At 31.9% G+C, this 19,067-nt stretch overlaps 2 protein-coding genes across 3 annotated transcripts in view; both read right to left on the bottom strand.

Annotated features, from left to right (window-relative positions):
• LOC103097596 (uncharacterized) overlaps positions 1-1,621 on the bottom strand; it is a 30,816-nt gene extending 29,195 nt beyond the window's left edge. The window contains exon 1 of the mRNA XM_056793303.1: positions 1,503-1,621. Within this exon, the coding sequence (XP_056649281.1) occupies positions 1,503-1,557 (55 nt within the window). The 5' untranslated portion in view covers positions 1,558-1,621. The remainder of the gene's footprint in view (positions 1-1,502) is intronic.
• LOC103099266 (uncharacterized) overlaps positions 1-19,067 on the bottom strand; it is a 142,444-nt gene that overhangs the window by 120,659 nt on the left and 2,718 nt on the right. Inside the window, exons 3-7 of one of the 2 annotated variants that reach the window (XM_056793304.1) lie at positions 18,049-18,181; positions 9,955-10,057; positions 9,061-9,157; positions 8,709-8,846; positions 7,295-7,465 (exon numbers count right to left, since the gene is read on the bottom strand). In XM_056793304.1, the coding sequence (XP_056649282.1) occupies positions 7,385-7,465; positions 8,709-8,846; positions 9,061-9,157; positions 9,955-10,057; positions 18,049-18,181 (552 nt within the window). In that variant the 3' untranslated portion in view covers positions 7,295-7,384. Of the gene's footprint in view, positions 1-7,294; positions 7,466-8,708; positions 8,847-9,060; positions 9,158-9,954; positions 10,058-18,048; positions 18,182-19,067 lie in introns of those variants that run through there. The other variant, XR_008911077.1, reaches the window with a different exon arrangement.

The raw sequence follows: 19,067 nt of genomic DNA, 5'->3' as shown, positions 1-19,067 counted from the left end.
TCAGAACTGTCTTTCAATCTTTGTATTTCTGGGCATAGCAAAGTCATTTACAGTTGATCATTGCATAGCATTGCTGTTCATGCACCCAGTGTTCTGCTTCTGCTTCCTTCATTTTGCATCAGTTCATATAAGTGTTCCAGGTTTTTTGAAATCATCTTAATCATCATTTCATGTAGCACAATAATATTGTTGCAATCACATACCACAAATTTTTCAGCCATTTCACAATTGAATGTTATCCCTGAAATTTTAAGTTCTTCAACACAAAAAAGAACTCCCATAAATTATTTTGTACATATAGGAACATTTTTTTTTCATCTTTTAAAAATTTCTAATCTCTTTGGGATACTGTCTTAGTCGTGATATTGCCAAGTCAAAGAATATGCACAATTGTATAGCTCCTTGAGCATATGTCCACATTGTTCTCTAGAATAGATGAATCAGTTCACAACTCCACCATCTGTACCTTAGTGTCTCAAATATTCCCCCATCACCTCCAACATTTTTCATTTTCCTTTCCTGTCTCTTTAAGAAAATTTGATAGGCATGAAAAGTAAGAGTTGTTTAAATTTGTATTCTTCATAGTGATTTAGTGCTTTTTTATGTGGCTAGAGACAGTTTTTATTTCTTCATCTGAAAACTGATTATTCATATAATTTTAGCATCTATGAATTGGGGAACAACCTGTATTTTTTATGAAGTTGATCCAGTGCTCTATATCTTTGAGAAATGAGGCCTTAATCAGATCTTTAAATTTTTCCCCATTTTTCTTCTTTCCCTCTAGTCTTAGCTATATTGGTTTTGTGAGGAAAACTTTTAAAGGTAATGAAAATGATCCATTGCACCTCCTATAATGTTCTCTGTCCTTTATTTGATAATTCTTTTCCCCCTAATTTAAATCTGGCATTACCCTGAACGCATAAATCAAATGCCACTTTGACCTTATCTTGATACATGATGTGTGGCATTGGTCTACATCTAGTTTCTGCCAAAATGCTTTCTGGTTTTCTCAGCAGTTTTTGACCCAGTGAGTTCTTGACCCTAAAATATGGATTTTTGCATGTAAGAAACACAACATTACTAAAGTCATTTCTACTGTGCATATTGTGTGTACCTACTCTACTCCATGGATCCACTACTCTTTCTTCATCAATAATAGATTAGTTTGAAGATAAGTACTTTATAATAATACACTTTGATATCTGGTATGGTTAGATCATCTTCTATCATATTATTTTTCACTAAACAAGGACAAGAATATCAATGGAAATAGTGCCTTATTGCTATAACTCACCTTTCTGAAATTATTTTAAAAGTTATGATATCAAAAATATTTATCAGTTAAACTTACACTCCTTAATCTTCATTTGGGAATTATTCCTAATATTTTTAATATTTTCTAGATTTGATGTTTATTGATGTGAAAAACAAATTAATAAAAATAAAATTGATGAAAAATGGCATACATGTATGAAATAAGCAATTTTATAGTTCAAGCTTACCTTTGTCTATTTGACAAGAAAATAAATCGAGGTTCTGGACTCTTCTTTGCATCATTTTTTCACAGAGAAGATTAAAAGCTATCAACAAGCTTCTTGAACAAGAAAATATTCGATCTTTACTTGAAAAAAATAAAAAAAAATTTAAGTGCATGGGCAACAAAATATAAATAATTTCAAAGTACAGTGGTGTATTAATTTTATTTAGAAAAATTAGTTTTCTTGATCAGTCTTTTGACATTAATTGATACGCCCCTTAAAAATTCTTTTTATCTTAGTGTTCGACCCCAAGATACACAAGAATAATATTTCCTTTCACAATGTATCTCATATGTTCAAATTTACTCCTGTATGTTGATTAAATTTGAGGGGGAAAAATCAGCATTATACCTAATGGAAGGGGAGGAATTCTAAAGGTATATACAATTTTGCTATAGCCTAATTAATGTTTATGGTAAGTGGTACAAGGCACATTGACTAACATTCTTTTCTTTATATTCTAAAACCATCCTTTAATGTTAATTAAATATTAATATTAATTAATGAATTCTAATAATTAATGATCATTAATAAATTATTATTTTCAATTAATCAGAATTTATAATGTAATGATTATATCCTATCCTATCCTATCATATTATTATATTTATACAACATAACACATTATAATAATTTAATTATTACATAATCAATTGTTGATTGATCATCATTAATAATTGTTATTAGTTAATAATTGTTATTAATTGACTATTAATTCTCAACCATTAATTAATAATTGATATTGATTACTTATAATAATTAATTATTAAGAATCAATTATTAATTATTGTTAATTAATTAATAATAAATACTAAAAGATTATTAATTAATAATAATCAATTAGCAATTGTCATTAATTAGTAATAATATCGATCAATATTTAATGATTAATACTTTACTATTTTAATAAGTTAATAAATACTTTATTTAAATTGATTTAAAAGTTAAATTAAATAAATTAATAAATAAGTAAAATTAAATTTAAAAATGAATAAAATATATTTATATATACATATATAAAAAGAAAATGTATTTAAAATAAATTAATTAATTAAATATACTCTAAAATACAATAATTTAATAATCAATAATTAATGTTAATCAATTATTAATTAGGGACATATACTAATTGATGTTCATTATTAATTATTATTTTCCATAATCATTATTATTTAATATTAAACAATTATTTAATAAGGATAAACTGATGACATCAATAATCTCTTAATATTAATTATTAAACAAATAATAATTGGTTAATGTTAATTCATAAAATAAATCAATAATTGTTTGATGTAATTAATAATAATGACTATAAAATAATTAATATCAATCATCATTAATCAATAATTACTTAATATCACTTAATAATTATTATGAATAATAATCATGATCAATTATTAATTAATGACCATCCATTAAATTCACTTAATATAATTAGTAATCAATGATCATGAATAGATTCATTAATGATCATTAATTATTAATTGATTATAATCAATGCTGATAAACCAATAATTGTTTAATATTAATGATGGTTAAAAATAATAATCATTGCCAGTTATTAATTAATGATCATCAATTAATGGCTGTCACTAATTAATAAATAATATTATATTGTATTTATTATTTTAATAAATAATTGAATTAAATTACCTTTAAAAATTAAATTAAATGAATTTATGTTATATTAAAATAAATTAAAATAAACAATTTAATAAATAATATATAAATATATAAAAATAAAATTTATTAAAAATAAATTAATTAAATGTATATAAATAAAAACAAAATAATTCAATAATTTAGTGATTTATAATAAATAATTTATATTAACCAATTATTAATTTTTGATTATTACACATTGATGATAATTAATTAATCAATTACTGATTAGTGACAATTACTAATTGATAATCATTAATTAATAATTGATATTAATTGGATATAATCTTTATATTCAGACTTATATATATTTATTTAAATGTAGTACATACATATAGATTGGTTTCTGTTTCTAAATATTTATATAAAGATGAATTTCCACGATTTATCCCACTCCTTCTTTCCCCAATATTCTTATATTTTTTCACTAGAGGACTGACCAAAATTGTGAAAATCATATGAAACAGAAAACATGAAATAATGTTTAAAAGCTAGAAAGAAAAAGAATTAAAATAAAAAAGAAAACAGGTAGGAAGATTTTGGTTAGGATATATTTTCCCCCTGGAACCTGCCATAGTATTTTATAATATTTATAGATTCCTCAATAATCTTCAATTCCTTTGAAAATGGACAAAATCTCTGAGATCCCCTTTAGAATTCTGTTTATCAATATTTTTTAAAAATTTATACATCAAAAATCACCAATTCCATATCAAACCATTCCACAACAAAAAGAAATTCCCAGCAACTACTCTAAAACAAATAATTCCACAATTTATCAAACTGCCACCCTTCCAACCCTTAACACATCCTACCTCTTTGGTTTCCTTTGCAGGAATGACCTCCCCAGTCTCCTCCCTTTATTTATAATCCTCCTGATTCCTTGGTAACCTGACAGTTGTTCTATGTTCTATGATCTCTTATTGGCTGTTGAGTGTTTGGCCCTCTTAAGGGAACCACCAGTCATTTCTTTTGAATCAACTCTTCAGTTGCCTTGAAACTCAGAATGGTCAGCCAGCAGTCAAAAAGCAGCAGTAAAAGTTAACAGATACCTCAGCTTAGGCCTACCAATCTTTCCATTTTACCACCTTTATACATTTAATATTTAGACTTCTTTTTCTTTCTTGAGACTTACATAATTTTACTTCCTAAGTTTCAAAACAAGCTCCCCTAGCAACGAGTGTGTAAACAATTCCATTTATCAATCCAGTTAGCCAACAAGTATTTATGGTGGGCACCGAGCTTGAGAGAAACAACCAGCCCTCAAGGAGGATAATATGGCTTAGCCCAGAGGTAGCAAGTACAGAACTGTCTCTGCTTCCTCAGACATATCATATATATAGAAATATGTGTTCTTACAAATTCATGGACTCCTTTTTCTGGCATTCTTTAGAATCTGCTGTTATTGTTTCCCCACAGGTGACTGGGTAAGTTTCTAGGGAACATTTTTCTCATGTTAGCTTCAGTTCCTCAGAAACCATCTAAATGAATTTATGAGTTTCAGGGATACTTGGATGACTGGAATCATTCATGTAACTCATCAAAAGAAAAGTAACTTTTTTCAATTTTCTTTCAAGAATGAACCACTTTGGAGGCAGTTGGGTGACTCGGTGAATTGAGAGCCAAGTCCTGGGTTCAAATGTGGCCGCAGACACTTCCTAGCTTGGTCACCCTGGGCAAGAAGCTTAAACCCCATTGACTAGCCCTTACCACTCTTCTGCTGTGGAAACTATACACAGCATTGATTCTAAGTGAGAAGGCAAGGGTTTTTTGTTTGTTTTATTTTTTAAGTGAACCAGGGCTTTTAAACTAAGGCTCTTGTAACTATGTAAAATTAAAAAGAATAAAAACCTTTTATGTAAATGTGAAAAGTGTTGAGAAAAAGATTTTTTAAAGGAATTTTTTAATGTAATCAACTCAGGAACCCAAACCACTCTCACGTTTCCACATAGCTCCACTCCCAACAGCTAATGTGAATTATTGCTGACATCAAAAAGCATGTTTTCTCTAGCTCTATGACAGCAGCAGTAGGCAGAGTGGTGAAGGAAGATCAGTCCTGATCAGAGGACAGTGAAAAAGAAGTATATTGGGGTGGGTTGTTTTTTTTTTTTTGGTTCTCCAAATATTTGGACTTTAATCTTTGGGTGTTGAGATTGTGGTAAGCTTTCCAGATCCCAGTCTGGAATTTTTGGTAGGTAATGCCTCTCTAAATTATACCATTGTCCTATAAACATCTGATATTCAGTATTTCCAAAGCTGAAATTCTTATTTTCTAATCAGAAAATCTCCCCTCTTCCTCTTCTCTCTCTCACTATTTCATCACCCTGCCTCACCAACTATTGTCTTCTTCATAGGCTCAGTCCATCATTCCTCCTCCATCCAACCAGTTGCCAAAGCTTATCTGTGGAGACGTTTCCAACATTTCTCTCTAACATGGCCTGCCCTTCTGTCACACAAAACTTCTTAGCAGGTCTTTCTCCCCTGAAGCCTGCATTATATCTGCCATATCCTTCCCTAATCCAGTGCTTCCAGCATTGAGCTTTCAAAGAAAGGTATAACTATGTCACCTTATGTCTGTCTTTCTACACAGTAGTCTGTAAAGATTTCCTATCTCCTCCTAGATTTAGTATTAAATATTGTTTGCAATTGAAAATGATTCAAAACACACATACACACACACACATACACACACACACACACACGCACACACACAAAGCTGCCACCTTAACTTCTTATTAAACTTACCTTTGTGACAGAATTTATTCACATGTAAAAGGGAATCAGGCATTCATGAATCTCCTATTGTTTTAGTCCTGTTGAACTGAAATTTGATTCTTCTTCCTAGGCCACATCATGCCTACAGAAGTCGGTCCCTTTAGAAATACACAAGTCCCTATCTCTGGCTTTAGCCTTTAGAATAAAACTGTCATTGTGTTCTCAGGTTTGTCCTTACTTTCAGCAGCAGCAGTCAATGGAGATCTTCCCGTGGACTATTATTCTCATGGACATTCTCAGATCCCAAGAAATTATCTTGGATCATTTATATTTCCATATGCACTAGGGAAACTTAGATGATACATATGATCCTCTAAACCAAGTAACTTTTCCTATTTTCTTTCCTAGTGCACATGGCTCCTTCAGGCCACAGGTCTAAAAACAAAACTAAAACAAATGATCCTTGTGTCTATTAAAAGCTTATAGTAAGAATTAAAAAACAAATATTCTAAAGCTAAATAGCTCAAGGGTGCTATAGCGTATAGTCCATGCATGTTTCTATAGTTCTTCACTCTTTACAACTATTGCTTCATGTTGTCGATGTCCTAAAGCACGTTTTTCTTTTATCTCTTTGGGAGCAGAAGTGGGCAGAGTTGTTAAAGAGTATTGTCCTGGGAGAGGACAACAAAAGCACCTCGTTGGCCATTGGTTTAACTGAATAACATTCTTTAACAGATTGATAAATGTAAAACAGTATTTTGGAGCACTTGAGCTATGATTTGGAGAGTATTATGACCAAAAAACTATGGAGAAGTCAATGTAGTAGTTAATGGGAGAAGGTAAGAAGGAGGTCTCATGGGCAATATATATGTATGCACACACACATATCATATATACCGTATAGATATATATTTATTATATGTATAAATTTTTATATACATTTATTTCTTTTGTTCATATTTGGATTCTGAAGCAAAATTAACAAAGAATAGAGAGGGCTGGACTTGTAGAGAAGAAGATTAAGGTTCTGCAATTAATGTCTATTAAGGACTCTGGGACAATAAGAAAGCAACAATTCAATGTTTGAGGCAGATTTTTTACAGGTGGTCTAGGCAGAGGTAATGAAAAGTTGAACAAGATTGAAAACATCTAAGAGTTTCTGTTATACTAGGAAAATTGCTTTTTGCACTATTCCTTCAGTTGTACTGAGGAAATTCCATATCCATTTCCTACAAAAATGAGAGCATATGTGTATATTATAATCAGTTTATTCAGAAATACAGTATAATATGTGTAATGCTTATTATGGATGATATTAATAATTTTTCAACAATGAAAAATTATTCTATATCAAAATAATATGTTGAAGTAGTAGATTAAAGGTAAATATCATGTAATTATATTTTTCTCATTTTTGCTGTATCTTCCAGAATTATCTTTTTGATATATTTAATTGTTAGATTGTATTAATTTTTTTCTGTCTGTTGAATTTTCTTAATACCCTTAAGGATTTTCTTGCGATCTCTCTTCTTAGTGATTCCAATGCACTTTGGAAAAAAAATGAAAGCTGTTACTTTACATGCATGCATTCAAATGAATATATTTTATAACTCTTTACATAATGAAACTGAACATTAAATTAAGTATCCTTTCTGAAGAACTCAGATTTTACAACATTAGGAAAATATTCAATATCTCTGAATGAAGTAAAAAAATTACATTGTAGAACTCTAAAAGGCATTAAGGAATTCACATAAAAACTATCTTTTCTAAGAAGAGTGTTGGTACTTCTTATTGGTGTCATAATTATACTTGAAGCTACATTTCTCATCTATTAATTTTTATTTGCTTAACTGGTTGGGAGCCCAGAGATGGTTGCATTTGAAACACTATACATTTTTTTTATTATTTTTAATTGCATAATTTTCATTTGTCTTCAAATGGAAGAACCCAGAATATCAGAAATTTACAGCTTAGAGGTACTTAAATAGAATACATTAGGAACATTTTAGAAATAATTGTGAAAGAAGCTATATTTTAAAAAATCCTCCTAATATTTTCTTATGTGGCAAATGAATCCAAGTAGAATATATTTCAGGGTTTTGTGTAGTCAATTATCATATTCCTCTAGTACCTCTAGTCAATGACAAAGATGTTATTCTAACCAATATTTGATATTTAAAGCTTAAAATATTGATATTGTATTTACTATAAATGAAATGAAAGCTTGCCATTTCCCATGATTACTGTTTTTTAATCTGTTTCAGTGAAGTTAATCTGCGTGGTCAAAAATTAAAATATTGCTTTTCTGCTTTCCAGTGTTTGTTAATACATAGAATTCTTAAAAAAAAAAGAATGGTGGCTCAATAGATTAAGAACCAGACCTAGAGAAAAGAGATCCTGGTTTCAAATGTGACCCCCTAGAAGTATGATGCTGAGACAGTCACTTGCCTCACATTGACCACCCCTTAAAATTCTTTTTCTTTGGAAATTTACATGTTATATATTCTAAGACGGAAGGTATAAGGCTTCAATGAATAAATAGAAATAAAAAGGAATGACCATATGGCAGGAATACTAAAAAAAAGGGGGAGCAAATCACATTAAAAAACATTTCTTGAAACTACATTCAAAAAGGTAGTTAACATGTTTTCCTTAAAACCATAAGGTTGTCAAATGGGCCATATATAGGAATCCCATTATTTGTAGTTTTGCATCCAATGCCCAACATAAAATAAGTTAATATAAAATTGTATGTAGCATATATAAAAAGCCAATTCTGAAGCTTACTTTTAATGCATCATTGTCTAATTCAAGAAGTTCTTGACTGCTTACTCTTTTATAATCAAATTTCAGGATATATTTTTTCATTCCAATACTCTTTAACCAATGGCCAACTTGAGTTTCTGTCCAGTCAGACACCAGCAGCTTTGGGGTATAAAAGAAGCAGAGGCATCATCAAATAGCTAGAGATCAAGAGAGACAATATTTAAAAGCTTAGATTGGCCTATGTTTATATAACCATTGACAGTGAAAACTGCGAAAGGGTCTTAGAGATTATTTTAAAAGCTCATTCCCTAGTAATTAAAATGGAGATACGCACATAAATCTTTATGACAAATTTCAAATAATGAAAATTTACCTTTAGGTCAGTTTCTTCCTGCTTGCGCACATTCTGTACTTGTTTATCATGTTTTTTAAAACAAAAGAAGCTCCGCCAATTGTATCCTTGGACATTGCTAGAATCATCCAAGATTTGAGAGGGAAATAATTAAAGCATAAAATATATTCTATTATGATGCAAAAAGTTACCTAAAGAGAAACACACTATAAAAATTCATAAATTTCAATTCCATAAGAAAGATAAAGCCATATGTTAAAGGAACTTTGGTTTTTTATGGGGCACATGTCTATGTTGGCATATATCGAAGAGAATAGGTATAACCTAACCTGACGTTTATGTTAAAAAAAAGAAACAAACAAGAAATGGAAGTCAATTAAGTTAAAAGTTTTGTGCATGTGGCATGGTATCATCTCTCTACCGCTTCCTCCTCTACATTAAACACAACTAATACATGATTTGTCTTGTAAGGAGTTGAAGTTTCCCTGATGTAGATTTGGAAGTAACACTGGATGTAAACTTGTGCCATCCCCTCATTTTATATAGATGAGAAATCTCAAACGTATTGATCAGAAATCACATAACCTCAATCACACAAGTTGAAGTGACAAAGCTCCAATTTGACCCTAGATACACTCTATGTCCTATATTTTTTCCTCTATGTTGGTGTTATCAAACTCAAAAAGAAATGGATATCTTGGGGCCAGTCCATAGGCTGTGAGTTGGATACCTCTATGCCAGAGTCCATTTGAGGAAGATGTGAACAACTGAGAAACCATACAGAAATAATGAGGTTCTTTTATATAAAGGAAAAACACAGCAAAATGGTAGCCAATTGGGGTAAAATCCAGCAGAAATAAATTATTTTGTCTGTTAAGAATTTTGTTATCCATTTATAAAAAGCACATCTCTTACCAAAACCAGGAAAACTGCATTGGAGCTTTTCCCACTGCAGGTTTGCCACTGCTGATCTCCTCTTCTACTAATTCTTCTACTTGTTCTTTTTTAATTGTGATATCTAAGAATATGAATAATTCAATGAGTAGAACAGTATAAGTTTCTTCCTAGGTTTAACCAGAGGCAACAGCAACCTTTAATTGCTTCCTATTGCTAATGACCCTCTATATTATCAAGCATAGGTAAGAACATAGAGCATTGGATTTAGGGGCAAGACACTTGAAGTCTTAGCAGGGGAGCTAGTCATCTATATGTATTCTCTGGGCTTCATTTTCCTCACCTACAAAATGAGTGGATTGAATAGATAATTTTTGAGCTTCCTCCTGAAAAACTGATCATTTGGAATTTATAAGAAAATATTAGCCAGCTGCAAGGGCAGTTTAAAACAAAGCTAGATTTAAGAAGATAAAAGGATGATTCAGTCAATAAAAAATATGTTCCATCAATTGGTGGTGGTGGTGGTGACCCTTCATTTCAAAGAATACCAGTGACATCACAGGGTAATATCTTAACTTATGTGTGAATTGGATTTCAGTGAGTTGCCCAGAGTTGTCAGCCTCACTCTTTCTTCCAGAGTCATCTAAATCCTGTGGCAAGACAAAAGTCAGGATGACTGAAAATGCACCTGAATGATGTCAGTGTCTCTAATAGCCGTCCAAGTTTTAAGCACTCGAAAGTGTTTGCTTCAGCCACCTTCATGGCTACTGAAACAAATTTTGCCTCATCCATCTGTTCTGGCAGGAGAGGTCTTCACAAGCCTAGAGTTAGACATAAACCCAAGCTTAACCCATCTGCCTGGACAGTTTTAACAGGCTGCTGCTGAAAACTATAGCTTGGAGCCACAGGTAAGAGCTGGGAAAGAGGTAGACACCAAACGGGGATAAGCAGCCCTGAAAAGCATTCAGCAAGCTCTCACAGTAGTTCTAACCCTCCCTGAACACCAACTGAACATATCACCATAATAATGGTACTCAGCAGCCAAAAAAATAACAGCCCCTGAAGTGCATCATCCACTTTCCCACTGTGACTCATTCACCCCAGACTCAAAAGGCTGAACCAGATTGCCTACTGTTAGCAATGGCAATGATGCTCCAAAAGCTGTCATATTCACAATACCAGACAAATTCAGGTAAATGATGACACCCAAGAAAGTGATTTCTAATGAACCTTCTATATAGATAGGTTGTCTAACATCTATATAGGTTGTCTAACATCTATAGCTAAGAAAGGAAGCCATCGCATACTTATTTGCCAACAGTTAAATTTAGATGGACAGTCATATAGATCTAAAGAGATAGATACAGATATATCTAAAATAATATTCATTTAAAACATTCAAAAATATATTTTCCATAGTACTAGGTTTGGGAAAATTATAGCTAAAACAAATTATTTGCAAATTTCATATGGAATCTATTTTTTATCTATGTCAGTGATTAAAATGTTTATTAATATCAAACACTGATGCTTATAACATCATCTCTGTTCTATAATATCCTCTCTGTTCCATTCCAACCACTTTTTCATGATCTTTTCCTCTTCTTGGCACCTGGGCAATCGTTGTTCCAAATTTACCTGTACTTTTAAGCCTTTGCCAGAGTCAAAATAGGATCCATTTCTCTTTTCTCTATTGTGTCATTTTTGTTCTGAAAGAACTGTATTCTTTAGGAAACTTCACTGGTTGGTATGTGGAACTCATTCTTTTCAGAATATGTATATATGTATATGTATATGTAAATGTATATATAATACTTCTTTATTTAATTTGTCCAATATTTTTTCCAAGCATTTCTCCTTTGAAACTATGTACACCAAAAGGTCAGATTGGTGTTCTCACAGTACTACTTTTCATATGAGATTTAAAGAACATGAGTAGTTAAGTAAGTTGTTCAAAGTTCCAAACAGCTAGTAAATGGTATAGTCAAATCTGCAGAAGGCGAAATAGACTGAATCCTCCCCCCAACTCACTTTTCTCAAAAGAATCTTGACCTGCCTCACTTTCTGCATAACTCTGACAAAGGTGATGGTGAGTCTCATTAGAAAGGCAGCTAGAGACTCAAGCTAGAGTTTACACATTCATTTTAAGTAGGGAATTAGAGTGAGTCCCATGCTTAATAAAATCTTAGGGTGACACAGATTAACTAGGGAGAGAATGTATTCCATTCCTTCTTACAATTTGGATTCTGTAATATATCTTTAAAGTGACAATGCATTCTTTCTACAGAATCTTGGCTTGTCCATTTACTAGCTGGGTGTACTTGAACAAGTACTGTCTTATTTCCAGAATCTTCCTGTTTTTGTTTTCCGTAAAATCTGGAAAATGATATTTATGTAACCTCCTCCACAGAGTTGTCATGAAGATAAAACAAGATGATATGCCTTACAGAGAGTATTTTACATTAAAAGAAATCAGATACATGTGACATTGTATAATGCACATCTCTTAAGAGTATGGCAGCGTTGATCTTAAAGATAGGTAATTTATAAATTTATGAGTAATTTTCTGTTTTTGCAATCTTTTCCCCACTCACTAGCTTCAGTTTTTGCCCCAGCCTAGATACCATTTGTATGTGTATTTGTGTTTTGTCTGTATGTGTGTGTGTATGTCTATATGTTTCTTTTTCCCAGAAAATTTACTAATAATCAGGCAGAGTATAAACTTGGTGGTAAGGCACATGGGATTATTCTTGGCACAGAAACATATAAGCCAAAGGTAATCATCAGCTGTGATTCTTAGTTTCCTCTTGTAGTAATAGGGATAATAAAATGTTCTATCTCATCCTTGAGTGTTATAGTTCAAAAACTTGAAAGTCTTTCAAAAATGCACATTCTTCTTTATATAGATAATATATCTTAAAAAAATAAATTCTAGGTTTTGAATAAGTCAACAATCATTCTGATTTCTGATTCTGATTCTGAACACTTCATTCTGAAGTGTTCCAGGTACAGCACCAAGGATACAGAAAAAGACAAAAAAGTCAATCTCTGCTCTCAAGGAGTTCTTGGTAAAAAAAACATTTTCAATGTCTATGAAAAAAAATCTTTAAAATGGGGAAGGCATTCTATGCTCACACATGCATATACGTACAGACATATAGATATGTATATGTATATATGGATGTATATGTGTGTACATATGTGAATATGTACATTTATGTGTATAGATACCTCAGCAGCTTCCTCTCTTTAGAACTGCCCTCTTCACTTTTATTCAGATTTTGCATGAAGACAAAAGTTACATGCTGAAAGATAAGATGTAGGAAGAAAAGGCACTCCATTTCCTCAATGCAAAAACAAAAGAAAACAAATTGCCTCAAAACAAAGAAAAGTTGGAGCAACATCTCACTTTAGGTAAGAGAAGAGAGCAATCTGATAGTACTGGCAGATCTTGGAACCCAGCTGGGGTCACTCTATACAGGTAGAGAAGGTAAGGAACCTTCAAACTCTCATGTGACATCAGAGCCTTGGGACTCCAAAGGAGTAAAGATGGAACTAGAATTAACAATGAACTATCCACTTCCAAATGGCAAAAGAATCTTGAGGTTACAGGGATGCAAGAAGCGGGAACTAGAACTACAGTGAAGTAATTTGCTTACTTACATGTGGTGGGGGAAAGCCTGGGGCAGTAGAAATCAAAGCAGGGAGCCTTCTCCACCCAGGCTACTTGGTAGGGGCAGTGAAGCAACATAGTGGGGACCAGACTAACCCACAAAACAATGGGGGAACTGGTAAGTCATTATGCTAAATATAGTTGGATGAATCAGTTGCCAACCTCCCCAGAACATGCCAGTACTGCTGTCTCCTTGACAGACAAACCACGAGGAACAAGGGCAGCTTGTCCTACACCAAATACCAGAGAAGAGTACTCTGTAATCTTAGAACAATATACCCTTTTACTCCAGGTACAGAGAAGGATCTCAAAAGATAAATATGGTTACAAAGGAAAGAAAAAAATGGAAAAAGAAGTAAAAAAAGAAAAAACTGACCTGGGAAATGTACTTTAGTGACAAGGAAGATCAATATATGGACTCAGAAGAGGACAACAATGCCATAAAGGAAACATGTGAAGCCTCTAAAGAAAGTGGGCAAGGAGTTTAGATCTTAAAAAGAATCCCTGGAAGAAGTTAAAAAATATAAGGGAATTAATTGTAAAACTCAACAGCTGGGGGAAAAAAATCATTGAAGAAAAAAACTTCCTAATTAACTGAATCCACCAAATGGGAATAAATACCAAAAAACAACAACAACAACAAACAAACAAACAAAACCAAAAACAAACCCAAAAGCAAAACAAACAAAACAGAACCTGAAGGAACCAACCCTTTAAAGAAAAGACAGTCAAGTGGAAAAGGCAACCCAAGAACTCAAGGAAGAAAACTCCTTAAAATTAGAATTGGACTGATAGAAGTTAATGAAACCATAAGCAAGAAACAATAAAACAAAATCCAAAATTAAAAAAAAAATAGAAGAAAGTCTGAAATACTTCAATTGTAAATATGACCAGCCTAGAAAATAGACTCAGGAGAAATCATCTGAAGATCATCAGAATACCTGAAAACCATGATCAATAGAAAATCCTGAATTCCATATTTTAAGAAGTCCTCAGGGAATATTACGATATCCTCAAACAAGAGGGGGAAATAGAAATAGAGAGAATCCACCAATCTCTTCCTGAAAGAGAACCCAAAATAAAATACCCCAGTACTACTATAACCAAATTCCAGATCTCCCAGGCCACAGAAAAAGTAGTAGAAGCTGCCAGAAGGAAACATTTTAAATATTGAGGAGCCATAGTCAGGATTCTCCAGGACATAGCAGTTTTTACATTAAAGGACTGGAAGGCACAGAATATGACATTCTGAAAAGCAAAGATTCAAAGGACTGCAACCTAGAATTATACACCGAGTAAAACCAAGATTAATCTTCCAAAAGGTAACAACTGCTCTTTAATGAAATAGGGAAATTTTGACTTTTCTCATGCAAAAAAGTTGAAAACAAAATTTGATGACTAAATTCAAAACTCAAGAGAGGAATAATACTTGATAGTTTTGCGAAAGTTGAATTGAGTTGATTCATACCTGGCAAGATGATCATTGAAATAATTAAGACATCTATAATATTTCAAAGGTAAGCTAAAGCTAAAGAATCTAAAATACTTAATATTGAAAATAATACTTAAGATTAAAGTATCTAAAATACTTAATATTGGAGCAATAAAAGGGGTATGCATCAAAGAAAGGAAGCTAAATAAGATGGGATGATATTAAATGGGAGGGAATGGGAAAGAAGAATAAATGGAGAAGAGAGAAAAGGAGATCTAGAAGGAGGCAAACTATTTCTCATTAACAGGCACATAAACAGCAAATCCAGTGGAGGAGATGTGCTTTAACTCTGATTGGACCTTACTCTCATCAGAACTAGCTCAAAAAGGAAATAACAGCCATATTCATCTGTAGAAACTTATCTTACCCTATAGGGAAGTAGGAGGTTAGAGAGAATAAGGGGTTGAGGGTGAACAAAAAAGGAGGGTTGAATTGGGGGAGGTGATAGTCAATAACAAAACATCTATGAACATGGAAAGGCTGAAAAGAGAGAAAGAGAAGAATAAACAAGGAAAATAAGATGCATGAAAACATAATTAGTAATATTGAATGTGGATGTGAATGGACTGAACTTACACATAAAACAGAAAAGGATAGCAGAGTTGTTTAAACACCAGAACACCACATTATTCTGCCCACAAGAAACACATTTAAAACAAGGACACAACACACACAGAATAAAAGAGGCTAGAGTAGCATATACTATGCCTCAAATAAAGTAATAAAAGCCAGGATAGCAAATCTGATTTCAGACAAATCAAAAGCAAAGACTGATCTGATCAAAGGAAATAAGGAAAGAAATATCATAATGATAAAAGGTTTGATAGATAATGAAAATTATATCATTATTAAACATTTATACATCAAATGGCATAGCATCCATATTCATAAAGGAAGAATTAATGAAGTTACAGAAGGAAAAATAAAATAAGAATATTACTAGTGGGGAATATCTCAACGTTCCCCTGTCAAAAGTAGATAAATCCAACCAGAAAATAAACAAGAAAGAAGTTAAGAAGGTAAAGAGAACTTTAGAAAACCCAGACATGATAGACCTCTGGAGAAAACTGAAGGGAAATAGAAAGGAATGCACTTTTTCTCAGCAATATGTGTGACTTTCACAAAAATCAACCACATAAGTGGTCATAAAAGCCTCACATCGAAATGTATAGAAACAGAAATATTAAATCCATACTTTTCAGACCAGAATGCTAGAAAAGTGACACAAAATGCAGAAGACTAAAAATAAATTAGAAACTAATTTTTAGAATTAGAAACAATCTGTTCCTAAAGAGCAAATGGATCAAAGATTAAATCATAGAAACAAATAACAATTTCAGTAACAACATTTATGGAATGCAAACAAAATTTATGGGATGTAGCCAAGCACTACTTAGAGGAAATTCATATCTCATAGCTTATATTAATAAAATAGAGAAACAGAACATAAATTAATTGGTTATGCAAGTAAAAAACTATAAAAGAACAAATTAAAAACCCATAATTAAACGGCAATTTGGAAATCCAGAAAATCAAGGGAGATATGAATAAATTGAAATAAAACTATAGAACTAACAAATAAGAAAAAAAGTTGGTTTTGTGAAAAAATAAATCAAATATGTAAATCATGGCTTACTTAATTTTAAAAGTATTTTAATTTAATTAAATTTAAAAGATTTTACTGAAATAAAACCAATGAGAAAGGAAACAACAAATCTAGGAAACAACCAATGGGGGGGGGGGGTTATATAAAGTATCTGACTAAAGCCTCATTTCTCAAATATATAGAGAACCAAGTCAAATTTATAAGAATACAAAACATTCCCCAATCAAGAAATAGATATCAACAGGCAGTTCTCAGAGGAAAAGATTAAAATTATTCAGTTATAGGAACAAATGCTCCAAATCACTACTGATGAGAGAAAGTTAAATTAAAACAATTCTGAGATATATCTTCTTAACTTTCATATTAGCTAAACTGACTTAAATGATAAATGTTGGAGGAGACATGGGAAAAATGAAACACTGATATGCTGTTGGTGGAACTATGAACTGATACAACCATTCTTGAGAGCTATAGGGAACCATACCCAAAGACAACTATGCATACCCTTTGAGCCGGTAGTCTCATTACAGGCTTAGTATCCCAAATGGATCAAAGATAGAATAAAAGGAATTAACTGTACCAAAATATTATTGGCACCTTTTTTTGTAGAGGCAAAGAATTGGTAACTATGGGGTTATTCATCATGTGGGAGAAGAATGAACAAGTTCTTCTATATAGTTATAATGAAATACTATTGTACCATAAAAAACAGTGAAAGAGTGAGTTCAGAAAAAAGTGAACAGAACCAGAAGAACAATGTATATAGTAACAGAAGTATTTTGCCATGATCAACTGTGAAGGACTAAAACCATTATCAGTAAAGTAAGTCTCCAAGATAACTGCAAGGGATTCATGAAGAAAATAGTGTCTGTAGCCAAAGACAGAATTTTAGAAGCTAAGGACAGATCAAAACCTGACATCTGCTCCTATAATATAACCTTCATGAGATTTATATTGTAAGAGTGATAGGTGTCTTCTATCATCTATGGACAGAAATAACATTGAAGTATGTATAACATGAAAGTATGGGTATATGCTCCTCTCTCCTTTAATCACCTTGTCTGGGAGTTGGAGGAGGGTAAGTAGCAAATCTGAATTTTAAAATGGTAAAAAAAAAAACTTGTCAAAAATTGTTTCTCCATGTAACATTTAAATTTTTTTTTAATTTTAAAATTTTTTTAATTTAAAATTAAAATTGTACAATTAAAAAATTAAAAATATTTGTGTTAATAGACCAACAGAATGTTTATCAGCTAAAATTCCATATTTACATTATAACCTCTGCTGCCTCTTTTCTTGACACTAATTGATTCCTTTCAGCCTAATCAAGAATCAAACTCTTACCTAAACTGATATCCTCTGCGGCCAATAATTGCCCTGTTGTTATATCTTCTTTTACTGTCTCCTCAGGCTGATTTCCAATATTCACTTCAGATATGTTCACGTATTTTTTAAGTTTCTCTATCAAGTTGTTAGTCTGAAATTTGTGCAACCATAATAATTCTATTAATTTCAATTTATTCAAACCTTTTTTTCTCCAGCATTCATAACTATTCCATAAATAACTCATTTGTACCTGCTAGCCACTTATCTGGCCTCTCTGCTCTGCAATTAACCCCTTAATACTATACAATAAAAATACTTATACACAAATTCCATGAATAGGTTGTCAGGGAATAATAATCAAAATAGATTTAAGGATTAACATGAAGTTAGGGATAGGGATAGACATTGGTATAGAGGTCGAAATGGGGATGGGAAAGGGAAAGGGGATAGGAATAGACATAGTAGATGAGGTTAGGGATAGAATTCAAAGGCAAAAAGATCTCCCAGTGAAGAATTAACTTTTTGAAGGAAAGTGTCACTTCCATTGCTCTCTAGTTGCAGAGAGTTTCCCAGAGCACTAAGATGTTACCGACTTGGTGAGGTTTAGACATCCAGGATGGACATTAGAAGGAGGGATTTCATTGTAGGTCTTCCTTCTTAATATTATAAAATGAAACCACTCTCTGTGTGTAGTATTGTATATGAAAGGGAAAAGACAGATTCTGTCTCCAGGGAGATTATAATTTTGTAGAATGGACTAGTAAAGATGTTCAAAGACAAAATTAGTGAAAGTGCCATAAGAACTGGGAAATTACAGGGACCAGACCATTTGCAGTTAGAATGATGTTAGGAGAGTTTTGATAAAAAAGTATCCTGTTCTTTGATAGAGGTGTATATATAGATGTAAGTTACACACACAGAGACACATATATAAATGTGTGTATGTATAAATTTATACATCTTGTCATGTGTATATAGAAAGAAATAATGACCTTTATTAAATGCTTTTTATGTGTCTGGTCCTTTGCTAAGCTGTG

This window comes from Monodelphis domestica, chromosome 4, assembly GCF_027887165.1.
Source record: "Monodelphis domestica isolate mMonDom1 chromosome 4, mMonDom1.pri, whole genome shotgun sequence".
Lineage (NCBI taxonomy): Eukaryota > Metazoa > Chordata > Mammalia > Didelphimorphia > Didelphidae > Monodelphis > Monodelphis domestica.
Note: the sequence above shows the minus strand (reverse complement) of the source record. Positions and strands in the feature narration are given on the sequence as shown.